This window comes from Oenanthe melanoleuca, chromosome 2 (genome assembly GCF_029582105.1).
Source record: "Oenanthe melanoleuca isolate GR-GAL-2019-014 chromosome 2, OMel1.0, whole genome shotgun sequence".
Taxonomy (NCBI): domain Eukaryota; kingdom Metazoa; phylum Chordata; class Aves; order Passeriformes; family Muscicapidae; genus Oenanthe; species Oenanthe melanoleuca.
In genome coordinates, this window is record NC_079335.1 from 73,266,403 (window position 1) to 73,279,855 (window position 13,453).

At 38.6% G+C, this 13,453-nt stretch overlaps 1 protein-coding gene across 1 annotated transcript in view; it reads right to left on the reverse strand.

Moving 5' to 3' along the window:
- Nucleotides 1–392: 392 nt before the first annotated feature.
- Nucleotides 393–13,453, reverse strand: part of MYO10 (myosin X) — a 161,165-nt gene continuing 148,104 nt past the window's right edge. The window contains exons 31-41 of the mRNA XM_056484179.1: nt 12,730–12,872; nt 12,092–12,286; nt 10,834–10,991; nt 9,408–9,531; nt 8,146–8,443; nt 7,232–7,439; nt 6,532–6,668; nt 5,598–5,718; nt 2,698–3,150; nt 2,138–2,329; nt 393–1,860 (exon numbers count right to left, since the gene is read on the reverse strand). Of these exons, the coding sequence (XP_056340154.1) occupies nt 1,750–1,860; nt 2,138–2,329; nt 2,698–3,150; nt 5,598–5,718; nt 6,532–6,668; nt 7,232–7,439; nt 8,146–8,443; nt 9,408–9,531; nt 10,834–10,991; nt 12,092–12,286; nt 12,730–12,872 (2,140 nt within the window). The 3' untranslated portion in view covers nt 393–1,749. The remainder of the gene's footprint in view (nt 1,861–2,137; nt 2,330–2,697; nt 3,151–5,597; nt 5,719–6,531; nt 6,669–7,231; nt 7,440–8,145; nt 8,444–9,407; nt 9,532–10,833; nt 10,992–12,091; nt 12,287–12,729; nt 12,873–13,453) is intronic.

Consider the following 13,453-nt stretch of genomic DNA (forward strand, 5'->3'; position numbering starts at 1 on the left):
AAGCCTTATAGTCTACAAAGGCTATGCACAGTATGAGGGCAGTGCCTGGTGCACTGCCACCATGTGCCTGGCTAATAAAAACAAGTCATCTTTCATAGGGTTACATTAATAGCAAAAGCTTCACATGCACATTCCCTGTGGCATGGAATCACTCAGCAGTACTGCCCTCTGTGTGTAAAGACACACTGCATGGACAAGGGCACCTGCCCCAGAACAACACACAGCATGTGCACCTGTCCAAGTAAAAGCGCACACACACACACACACACACACACACACACACACACACACACACACACACGTAGCCTGTGCTGTAGGCTTGCCTCCTGAGAAGACAGGAAATTGGGGTTTCGTTGCAAGTCTGACTCAGTAGGAAACAGAAACAGAGCACATTACATATATTTTCTTTATTGCTGGACTTTTTTTCCCTGTAAGTAGGCATGATTGCTTAAAGGCTGAGGTTTTTAACAACAGTAAGGTTTTTCAGGTTTCTTTTTTTTCCTTTTTTTTTTTTTTTTTTTTTTTTTTTTTTTTCCTGTGGACAAAAAGATACCTTTGAAAAAGTTTTGCCTTATATTACAGTATTTCTGTACAAAAATAAAAGCCCAAAATCAAATTATTATTAACTGATATTCCCCAATTTATTTACAGGGTACTGTCAAGAACCTTCATGAGGCAACCAGGTAAAATAGAGAACTCTGTATTAATTAAAGCAGTTGCATTGTATAACGTTGCCTTCTCTAGTCAACTCTGAAGGGCTCTGGCCTTTGGCAGTCAGTCTGGGTTGAAGAGTCCAGCCAGAAGTATAAAACAGTGATGTCTTTCAAAGAAAAAATTAATATTAAAAACTTAAGCTGACATTATGGAGAATTGAACTGATAACTGTTTTTCCATATTAGGATAGTCTATAAATATTCTCAGCTACATCTCTCTTTATCATACAGCAGATACAGAATGCAGACTTCTGCTACTTATATGGTAATACATATTTGCAAAAGTAAAATCAATGTATGAAAATTTTGGAATTTACTTGTTAATAAAACTGCTTATAAAGTAACCATACAGTTGTAACAACTATAACTCTGAAACTATTAAAATGTACAGAAAGACTGTTTACACCATTGCACATACTTATTCCCTTTGCTTCAAAAGACTTGTGAAATACAGAATAAAATTTGTCAAATTTTACTGACAGCTCGAATAGGCATGCACAATGTGCACATCCATGGAAGCAAGGGGAAACAAAGTGTTGGCGTCCATCAGGAAAGCTGCCAGCAGCACTCCAAAAAAATATACCTTGCTCTTCTTCCCTCCCCCTTCCCACCTGTATACAGGCCAGTAGATTAGTGCAGAACAGATGAATAAAACTTTGTTTTCAGTGTTCTGAAAGAATAAAAGAAATCCTCTTGACTTTTATCAGCAATTTTAGGTCAATACAAGTTAGGCTTAATATTGTAAGGCACTTATTACTGCTTGTATCGCAGTGGATCGAGTCTTAAGGCGTTTGTTACATCAACTGAAGGTAATAATGCTTTGGAAAGTTTTGAATGAGTCAGAAGTTGTAGTATGTGACTAGTTCAGCTGATTTTCCCCTGCCCCCCTGTGGTCCTTCTAAAACATTGAAGATATTTTCCGTTGAAACTCTGGTTCTTGGTTAGCTTGTCAACAAAGGTGATCAATGTCCCCAGGTGGTTCTGAGGCCAAGGAGTGATATATTCTATTTAGGGCGCAGTAGAACTGGTTTTGTTTTCACCTGGAGCTGCCCTGACTTCCATGGCTACTCACGGATCGAGAGGTGCTGTAGCGTTTTTTCACGATCATACTGATGTAAGCTTTCATCAGCTTTGCAATGTCAACCACCTGCCAAAAGTATGAAGAGCACAGTTTTTAAGGTAAGATAACACTATATGAATGAATTTCTTTGAACACTAAGAGTATAAAACTGTCAAGCTTTCAACAAAACCCTTTTGCAGCTAAACAATTAAAAATTATCAGAACTTTTGTCTGTGTCATTCTGTCTTCCCTTTGGTGTTACAGGGATCTTGAATCTCTAACATTTGCAGCCATTACTTGAATTGCTAAGTGGCCTTGCTATCAGAACAGGAAGACCACAGTAACAAAACTACCTTGCTCTTACCTTGCTAGTTTCAAAAAGCAGTTCTCTTTCATCCACCACTATCTTGTAGCTGTTGGCAAGTGGAGCACCAAATGACAAGATATGTTCATACTGGAACACCTCCAGAGGCCTGCCTTCCCCACGCTTGTAGACAGAAACTGCATCAGCGCTGACTCCAAGCCACAGCTCCTGTGGGAATCCCCCTTCCTTGCACTGGAGAAAAAAATGTAAATTAACAGCAAGGGGAACAGCAGGAGCACACAACACTTACTGTTGATGTTTTTGTCTGTAACCATTTGTTAAAAAATGTATATTGCTTATTCCCTTTTAAATGTAGCCTTTTATACTTCTTACACTTATTTACAGCCTGTCACATAGCATTCTGTCCCTCTATTTTATGGTTAACTGGTGGATTTAAATAGCTACAGTGTTTGCCAATGGAGTAGGCTTTTAATAGCTCAAAGTATTACATCAGCTATCTGAGCATTGTGATACTGTATTTATGGTTTCACTGCTCAGGAATGAAATCATCACCTATACAGTGTAGACTGTGGTTAAACTGAGTGTTCATATGGTCTTACCTCTACGTCAAAGAGTGTTGAACCATAGCCAGGCCATTCCTTAATCAAAGCCATGTACTTTGCCATGGCCTGCTCCTGATTCATCCTCTGGAGTTTTTTCCATTTGTCAATAATACTAGTCCTGCAAGCTGAGATTTCCTCTTTGACCCACATGTCTAACATCTGATCCTCCTCAACCTTCTGTTTGCTGACAGAGCCACTGCGGAAACTCCTCCGCAGCGTTCCTTCAAGAAAGCTGGCTCGTTTCTTCTCAGCCTTCTCTGATGCAGTAAATGTTTTGGTCGACTGTGTAATCCTAGACTTCAGCTTTTGCAAGGGATAGACTTCCTCCAGTTCTGGTACGGTGGTGTGCACAGTGTAATCTCCCTGGAGGTACTGAAGACGCAAAGCTGCAAGGACCTGGAGGGTTTCCTCAGGAGCAGGATAATGTCCTTTAATCACTGCTTCATGAGCCTATCAAAGGGAAAAAAGGTAGCTTTTTATAAAGCAGCCTTTGAAAGAAATATGAGAAACAAGGGGAGTAGATTTACTCCCAGGCAAACCCAGGACCTGAAATAAATGATCCATGAAATAAATCAAGTGGGGTAAATCTCTGGGCAAATTTAAGCTGGACGAGACTGGGTTTTCCAGAAGAACTGCAAGGCAACTGAGTAACCTGCTAAATGGGAATTACTTTTACTAGGACAGCTTTTAGTGTACTCCCATATCTAAGAGTAACTGAACTATGAAAAAGGAAAATAAAATGTAAAAGGGAGAAAACAGGATATAAACAGATGTAAATCTGAGGAGAAGCCATCTATGTTCACGGGCATTAGGAAGAAATGGGTCTCCAGTTTTGTTTACTGCTATCAATAATCTGGCTGTGAAAGCTGATGTTTCCAGACAAACAAGCCAAGCTCTAAGACAGTTTTGTAATTTTACTGAGGGAAACAGTACATCTTCAACGGATCCCAAATCAATCTACATATTACAGTGCTCTGTAGCGTCAGGGATGAGATTCTGAACCAAGAAGACTCTTTAAAAATCCAAGCTCTCTGCACACTCATTCAAACCTGTGAAAATGTTCTGCAGCTAGGATTTTTTCTTTCATATGACAGTAGTAGAGAAAACAAACACGCATCACATCTGGAGATCCAGGAATTGCAAGTTTAGTAAACAGAGATAATTCATAGCTAAGTAATGAACTAGTTTGTTTAGGTGTACAAAATCTGCCTTTAAACATGCAAAATGGTTTACCTGAGATTGTATACATGCAGAAGAAAGAGCTGTCTTTTAGAAATGGAAGGAAAATATTTTAATGAGGAAGAACTAAGAGGTTTTTCTTCAGCACCTTATGATTATTAAAGGATTCAGACTTTAAAATAATGGAGACTGCAGAGTTAAAACTGATGACAAAAGGGAATTTTCATAATTGTCTGAAAAAAGTTGATGACTGACATCAAAAGCAGATAATTAGAAAATATAGAACAGAATTGATGTTAGAATATAATTTTACCTCTTCAAGGTATTGCTGTAATATTGCTGGTAGGGATTGAATGCCATGCTTTATAACAAATATGACTGGTTTTGGCAAGACATAAAGTATTTGGCTAAACACTAGTCAGCACAGAAGGCTACATGAAAACAATCTGCTTCAGCAAATATGCTTTTTTTAGCTGTGCATACAGAAAACTGCCTGAATCTGCCTCCTAAGCCAATATTGTAACATAGCAGATTGGATGCAGAGTTCTCATAGATTTTCTTCTTGCTGTTTGAACTTCATCCCAAACAGATCCCCACGGGAAAACTCCTCTAGAGGTAACAACAGACAGACAGAATGGCCGTGCTTCTAAGCCCAACCAAGGCAATCTATTGCCCAGATCCTTCAGCCAACAATAAACAGTTAAGGACTGAGCTACAGTAGTAGGCTCTGGAAGGAGACTTTTGGTAGATTTGTGGTGTAATATGGTGCCTTAAAACCTAAACTGAACAAGGAAGAAATACTGTATTACAGGGAAGATGTAGAAGGGGAAAACCCTTCATATGTATGAAAATGAGGTATGTCAGTTCTTGATCAAATCAGTCTTGCTCACCAACAGAATGTCACTGTCTTGGTGCTGCAAAGAGCCAGAAATCTTAACCCTGTACAGAAATCTTTATCTGTTCTAGTGCCCACTGAAAGAAGGTGACTACTGGAAGAATTTTTAATCATTTGCAATATAGTAGAACAGGAGAAGATCAATCAACAGTAATGAATGCCATCAGTGACTTTCTGAGTTACTTACAGGGATTGATATAACAGAAATCCACCTGCCAATGCATTTAATTTTCATTAGAAATCAATTTAACTTATTTTATGTTTTGCAGTGTAGCATCATTCTGAGCTCAATAAGTGGATTTATTTTCATCATAGCTGTCTTACAGTTACTGGTAAGACTGGACTATTATACTTTGATACTTATGAAACAATCAGTTTTTGAAAATATAAAAGGCTATTGGTCAATTAGTTCTGTACAGCTGCCAGCAGGAATCTCTTATTAATTAATTTGTTGCCAGTTAAACTTTTTTTCACTTTATTTTTAACAATTTCTTCAGAAAATGGTTTAAGAAGAGAAAGACTAAAAGCAAATATTACTCTTTTTTTAAGCAGCTTAGATCCAGTTACTAATTTTTCTACCACTGTACAAAAAGGAAATGACAAGTAATGCAGAAGTAAGAAACACTAGAGAAATCATACATGCTTTACTTATGTAAGGATAGGCCTATTTTGACCACTGAAACACTCCCTTTGCTCTTGATGCTTGAGTAGTAGTGCATTCAGTTGAACAAAAGAAAAATAATAACACTCATTTTGCTACCTAGATCTCTTGCTTTTTTCCTTCCTCTTAAAAGTGCCTCAAAACAAAGCCTTTGCTCTTTACCTGCTCAAACATAAAGGCAAATTCCACGCTGTCTTTTGGGACATTTTCTGTGTCCAGGAAGCAGTAGAGCTTGAAGTAGAACTTCCAGTGCATCTCCCCAGCTTCAGCAGTAGCAGCAAGCCTGCATCATTGTGTTAAGAGAGAGAGAGATCAGACCTGTGAAATCAAACTCTTTTCTAAATTGCCACCTGTGGAATCTAAGCAAGGCATCAGCTGAACTTTGCTTTATGTGTGTCTGTGTATTTAGAGCCTACAGCAAAATCAAGGACAAATGTTGATTCAGTTCTCAAGTCAACAGTTTCTAACCCATATTCTCTTAATAAATGTTGATTTTTAGATAAGTCAGGTGTTAATAAAAGCAACATAATTAAGTCCTGTTATAAAACTGCATAACACTTAAAACATTCCTTTCCCCCCTGTCTTTATGTGGATAAAGAGTGTGATTGCCATGCATAAAAAGTAAGGATCACAAACAGGTATTTCAGCTTGTATTACATTTTCTTACTACAGTGCAATGGGTGGTTTCAATTTTACTGGAAAGAGAAATGTTGTGAGCTGTACTCTGGTGACTTCCCTGTGAAGTTAGATAACAGCAGAATGGTAGTGACTGCCTGGAGGTCAGTTCTCACAGCCACACTGCCAGTAATGGTGGAAAAATTTTTAGTAGTGGAAAAGAAAATGCAGAAATAGTGATGAGAAATATTAATCTACTGGTGTCAGCACAGAGGAAAACCAACACAAGTGGATAGGTAGCTATTAAATCTTCTAAGAAAAATAAAAAAAGAGATCCTTTTGTTCTAGAAGTGGCCAAATGTGTAATTCAGCTGCATCATCACAAACAAGCAAGTCAAAGAGAAAATTCAGCGTTACCAACACTGGAAATGTATTTAATTGCTACTTTTTAGAGTGAAGAGAGAAGGAGAGGTACACTCACTTTTCAAACTTTGCCAAGACATCAGCTACAATGGTTCTGCTTTCAATTGCTTTATCAGTAGTTCCATTGTATTCAAACAAAGCAAACATATTTCTGCTATCCTCCATGGCCAAGCCACGAATTAACTTTTCAACCACCTAATGAAAAACAGCACATGAAAAAAGCTTAGCATGGAAGAACCACAGAGTACCACAGAGTAAGACAGACAGCTTAAAAAAGAGCTAGGTTTTACTTAGGCTAAAAATGTTATTAACTTATCCTCATCAGCATTATTAATTGTTGTCAAATTCCACCGTAATTTTTATTCTTTCAGAATTTATATGTGCTATCTCCTGACCAGATATAACCCCCTGCATTCCAACTCGGCAAGAGTCTTCCAGTTTTAGGAAGCAGCTTGGCTGTTGTACACACTAATGTCTACTAAAGTTTCTCCAATAATACTCTCTGCCAAATTGCTTAGTCTTTCCTGTAATTCCTCCTGTAAGAAGCAACTGCAGTTGGGTAATCCTCTGCAATGCCAAGACAGATTTTATAGCAGGAGTTTCTCCAGAACACACAGCAGGGAGGGACAGCTCTGTAAGCCTTTCCTTCCCAGAAAGGAGAGACTGGCAAAGAAAGCCCCAGTGCTTCCGAAGTGTAACACTACTGCTGCCTGGGACTGGCACGTGAAGCGACATGCTGATTTCGTTCCACTTCTCACCTCTCCAGCTGTAGTGTGTGAGTTGATTGTAATCTTACAGGAGCCCCCACCATGGCAATAAACTGTGGATGTCATCTCCTGCCTGCCAATCAGCGCTTCTATTTCATCTCGCGATGGCACAAACTCTCTGCATTTGGTTTTCTTCAGAGATTCGTAAGTAAAAAGTGCGTATTTCTCCATTTCGGTTCCTGGAAACTGGTCACGAACCCTGTGAGACGAAGATTATTTTACTTTAAGCTGCCAGTCTGTGAAGTTTGTTATTTGAAAATTTTTTTCCCCTGAGAATATTTCTGTATCCAGTACTCTATTTAATTGACATGCTCCAAGTACAGATAAAGCTTTTAAATTATTGAGTTTGTTGGTGGACTAACTTTCCTAATGACACACTCTGCATTCTTCCATTGCATCACATCAAGAGGAACTCCACATTCAGGTTAATGCTGAACTGACAACAATGATTATTATTTAATGTTCACTAATACTTTAAAATCAGATTTGCAATAATAGGTTTGTACCTCAAATACATCTTTAATATGATACTGTTCTTTTATGTGCATGATTCATATCTCATAAAATTAAGGTAAGTGGGATGAAGAATTTTTAACAGGTTGGTTTGGACAGTTGAGAATGGGACCTGAGGATATAGGCTGAAAGTTCATTTAAGTTTACACAGTTACAGGAAGTGCCCCTTTTGCCAACATTAAAAAATTGTGCATTCAGCTTTGTGGCATTTTGCTTGATTCTTCAAACGTGTATAATTCCATCCAGACAAACTCACACACACTTCTATAACAGTTTCTTTTTAGATTCACTATTTGGCATAGCCAGTTTCCTCATACATCTTTAAGTCTCACTTCTAGATATCTAAACACTGTAACAAGTTGCAGTGGTTTAGTAGAATCAAAGGTTCTCACCTTTTGAGATGAAACTTGAGATATTTGAGGATGCTGCGACTGGGCAGAAACGTGCAACTCATGCAGGTGAGTATTTGCCAACTGTAGAGGTTCCCCACACTCCCAGGGTTAGGCACTTTATTGGTTTGTTTGATGAGCTGACAGTAGAGCTCATCTCGGAGAGGTCGTAAATCATGTCCTGTTTGGAGGATACCTTGGATTATAGGGATGGGATCAGACATAGACTCCAGCTGCTGTAAAGAATTAAATATCTTGATGGCTTCATCCTGCAGAGTTGTGTAGCCTTTGTCTTTCAGCACTACAAAAGAAATTTTGGGAGAAGTGTGATTAGACTGAGATATGAAAGAAAAAACACTCAGGCTTAATATGGAAATCACTTAATGCTACTCTGTGACCCTTGTTACGCAGGATATTAGAATCTATATTTTCCGTTTCAAATGTAGGATGCAAACTCATTTTATGAGCCAATTTGCTATTGAGATTAGTTCCCAATTTAATAACTGAAAAGGTGTATCTTGATTAATTGTTTTTTGTGAAGAGAGTTTTTCCTTTCAGAGCAAGTCATGCTGCTGAAGAGCCCTATCACACTCCATTTTAACCTCCTACCCTCCTCCCAAGGATGAAACTTGGGGTCTGAGTAATATCTTGTTTAATATGCAGTTGCTAACTAAGATAACAAAATCCTTTTTAAGGACACAAAGTTCACAATCATCTGTAGCTCTGAACCATTCATTCAAAAGAGAATTCTAAATTAGTGTTTGGATCAAGAATATTAACAGAGATGATTACACTCATTTCAGGTCTAAATGAAGCACTATTTTTTAAAACCATGTACACTCCTAAATGTTATTTCCCATAAATAAGGCTTCCTGTCCCATCTTATAAAACGTAGACCTGTTTATTGGAAGCTGTGGCTGTTGCAGCTTTCCGCATGGGATAGGAAGCAACAATAATTTGAGGAGGAGAATATGATTCAAGGAGACTGAGTGAATCAGGTTTAGTTGCTTATTTCAGTGCAAGGTTTTTCAAACTCAGTCTTCTTAGCTGTATTGCTGAAAGCAATAGCAACCTTCCCTTCTGTAACACTCTGCAGGAACACCACAAGCTCATGGCTCTAGGCAAACTGTTACTCTCAAAAGAGTCTTGTCTATTTCTATTATAAACATGTATTTTGCCACCATTACTTCACTGTTGACTTAAAAATTCCATCCTCTGGTTTAGTCTTCCTTAAGGAAAAGTGGTTCTATTATTGGAAAACTTACAGTTTAGATTGATGTCCCCATATGGCAGTGGCAGTAATGGTGAGTGCAATGGATGATGAGTGTAACGGAGAATAGGATTCCTCTTATAAATCTGTTCAACCACATCAGCATTCAGGCAGTTTTCCTATAGGGGTAAGAACAAAAACTAGGTTTTGGGGTCCAGCTTTAAGAATAATGCAATGCCTCCTGCCCTTAGGTTGGCTGTAAAAAACTGAGCAATCAATGTTACCAACACTATTTGGTGTGAAACCCAGTTGTGGGTGCTGTGGCTGCCACGGCATGCTGTGGGTTATGAATGCTCAATACCTGCTAACCTCAGGCCTTGGACAGGGCTTGCTTTATCTGTGCAGAAAAAAAAAACAAACTACAGCAGAGCTGCAGGACACCAAAATTAAGTATCATAACAAATTTTTGAAGTATGTTTTCATTTTATATTTATTTTTACTCAATTAATTCATAATGGCAAATATGACATCTGTATTCAAGTTTTATTTAAAAGTATTCCTCCTGCATAACTAATTGGCCTTTCAGTTAGAAACTGCATGAGCTACCAAAGAAAGTAGTCCAAAGTGCTACTGTAAATCTGGTGCACCCACTCTGACATCCAAATACTGCTCTTACTGTTCTTCTTAGGCCAAGTTTGTCAGGTGTGTGACCACTGTCTTCTATCAGTCCTGAATTCCATATATTTCACCTGTTCTGAAGAATAGCATTCATTATCTTGGAACTGAAAACTTAGTATGCCTTTTCCATAAGAGAAGAGGTGGCACTCTCTAAGGGAAAAGGTCAGTTGTGGTTCTCCCCTCTTGCCTATTTCTTTGGTCTCTTGTGAGAATCATCCTCTCTCATAAATGCACATTAGCTAAAAGCTCCAGAAGGACATTCTCTGGCTGTGCATGCACTGTCTCCAATGAGATCATAAAACAGTAAGCATTAACTGAATGTTTTTCTCATCACACGGTGATGCGAGATGCTTACCTCAGGCTATCATAAAAAAAGAAAAGGACCATAATGGAAAAAAAAAATCCAAACACATCAGAAGAGCTGTTTAATCCACATCCTGATGTGCTGGTCACTGTAGACTGAGCCAAACATGTCTGCTAACTCATGAACCTGCACAATGTGATCTACTGACAGGTGTAGCCATGTCTGTCAAGTCACACAAACCAATAAAACTTGTTGCTGTTTTAATGGCAGGAACTTATCCCTCTTGCCCTCCAAGCTGCACTTCAAAGTTTGCTCTTCTACTGTTTAGACAGAAATTCTTTTATCAGGTCAGAGAACACATTCAGGTTTCACAATTTTAGGCCATGTCATACGTGTAGTTAAAATGTAATTTTCTGCTTTGTTACCCAATATGGCAAAGCCAAAACAAAGATTTAAGGAACCATTCTTTCTCACCCCATGCCATCCTGCTTGTGCCTACCTTAATATCCTGAATAAGCTGCTGAGTTGGAGTATCAATGGGTGCCTTTGTGTCAATCACGTTCTGGATGGCACTTGACCAGCGGGTCGCCTCATTAAGCAATTTCGTGTGGAGACGGTAACAGTGTTTGCGTCCGTACACAGTCACATTCCAGTAACCTGGCACCACAGCAAAACTGGTCATCATACAAGCTGCACCCCAGCAGACACCCAGTGCTGCCTCCCAGACCATGCCAGCAGTCTTTCAGGAACTAAAGCTGAGCGAGTTACTAAGTGTCAGAATACAGATACTGTGGTATTAAAGGAGATTTTCTTCTTTAAAGAAGCCTAGGAGTAGCCTCAGACTACAACTATGCATCATGCAGCCCCCTGTTTTACAGTAATCTCAGTAAAAATCACTGTAAGACAACACTGTTAATACTGTGGAATGCTCTTAGGTCCTTGTAGCTTGTGGGCTCTACTCCTCCAGTCCTGTCTGTAACAGGAAAATCTGAGACAGACTTGCTTTGTATGCAAGAGTCTTTCATAGTCCATGGCACACGTACAAACAGGCATAAAGCTCAAACTACCTCCTCTGTCTTTAATTTTACACCAATGGAGTGGAAACTATGACAGGAAGAGCATTTCAGTTCAAATTCTCTCTCTGCATCATTGTATAGGCTTTTAATGAAACAGATTCAGTAAAAGGAAATGTGTTTCATCTTTCACTAGTGAAAGCCTCTTTGAAGTGTCAGTGACCCCAATGAGATAATGCAGGACTTTCAATTATTGCTTCTCATTTGCAAACAGACGCTTCTGAGTTGAAAACCAGTTCTGAAAGTGCACAGTGGAGCAGATTCAAGTGTAGTATGTAGGTTACCACAAACTGGACTCTTACTCTGCATCTCCCTATAGCTGCTCCAGTGTTGGTCCTCATAGCTCTTCAGCACACAAAATAATGTATGAGGAGAGTGCTACCCATGTCTTTCCCTGGGTCTTTGATGTGTAAGCGTAAGTGTTCACACTAACTTGGGAGCAGTGTCAGCCTGTAATAATTTGAATGTTGGTGAGAACAAATTTTACTCCTCTATACATTACATTTGTTTTTCACCCAGTAATTCCCTGTAGAACACCTCAGTGACTTGGGAACCAGATTTGTTCATGGAACTGCACCCATAACAATCCATTTAAAATATTCTTTGTTTCATACTTAAAACATTGTTTCTTGCATTACTAGCTAGAAGGACAGAAGGCATACTTGAACAAGAGTAAACAATTACCTGTCTCTTTGAAGATTTTTTCATCAGGTGGGACCACTGAGCAGAGGCTGTTCAGGACCAGTGTACCCAATTTCAAAGCGTTTTTCTCCGAACTCTTGTAGTAGTCCAAAGAATTGTGCGTCAAAACAAACCAACGCTTCTTCAGTTTTAATGAGGACATCTTTGGGTTGTTCTTTACTTCCTTGTGTAGCCACCCTGTTAAGGACACAATTTGAATCCCCTTCTTTTTCTTAAACAGAGTTGGACAAAAGTAGGTTGCTGAAAGTTAGTTGTACACTTTCAACAACAACAACAACATTGTGTGAATTGATAAGCTCACATATGAAACAACATTGAGTAAAATTCTCAAACACTGAAATTATAAAGATAAAATTATTGTGAAAACCTTTCAATTTTGATTTTTCACTAGAAGAATTATATTGTCCACTTACAAAAACACCTTTTTCATCATTACAGTTTTCTTACATGGCACAGCAAGAATATAATTTCAGCTGTATTAATTTGTGAGTAAAGTCTGCCACACAAAGATGAGGCTGCAACACTAATCATGTTGGCATATTACCCACATTGTATTGTAGGAACAATCTCTTCAAAGCATAACATGCTATTTACTTTTTACTGCCCCACTCAGTTCTTACCCCTCACAATGAATTCCTGTCCCTCCACTCTAGTGTCCCCCTTTGACCTCTGCAGCAGGGTTATCCAGTGATGCATCTCTTCAGGAGTGTCAGCATTACAGTGAAGAACACGATTAGCAGTGATGATAACAAATGAATTGGGTCTGTGGAAATAAATGACAATTGAAACAGCCTTTATAATCAGCATACATACTGTTTATCTCACCCCTCATTGTTTGCATTTTCTATCCAGACAAATACTATCCACCTCTAATGCATTATTTAGTTATTACATAAAGAAAAATATTAAGCATTTGAAAAGACTCAGTTATGTTATATTCACACCAAAATGCAAGGGCTGTGAATGGTGGGAAAATTTACATTAAATTGCAGCTTGTCATATCTTAAAATAAATCTGTGGTGAGAAAAACTTGCAAACTTTAATCAGCTTTGCATGTGAATCAGAACTGTTTCAGGGTCAGATCTATTTAGATTGTCTGCTTCAGTAGGTAGCTACATTAGCTAAAACAAACTACATTATACAAAGGTCTATAGTAAAGCAGCGTGTGAACATGGATTCTTTTATTTTTAATGCAGTGCAACCCAATTCACAGAGAATACAATCTATTTTTAATGAGAGTCTGGCTTTTACCCAATCCTACACCAGGATTCACTGAAGCATGAAGAACTAGCCCAAGAGAAGTGTGCTGATGGCTCTCTGGATCAGACACGCAGGTTCCTCAGC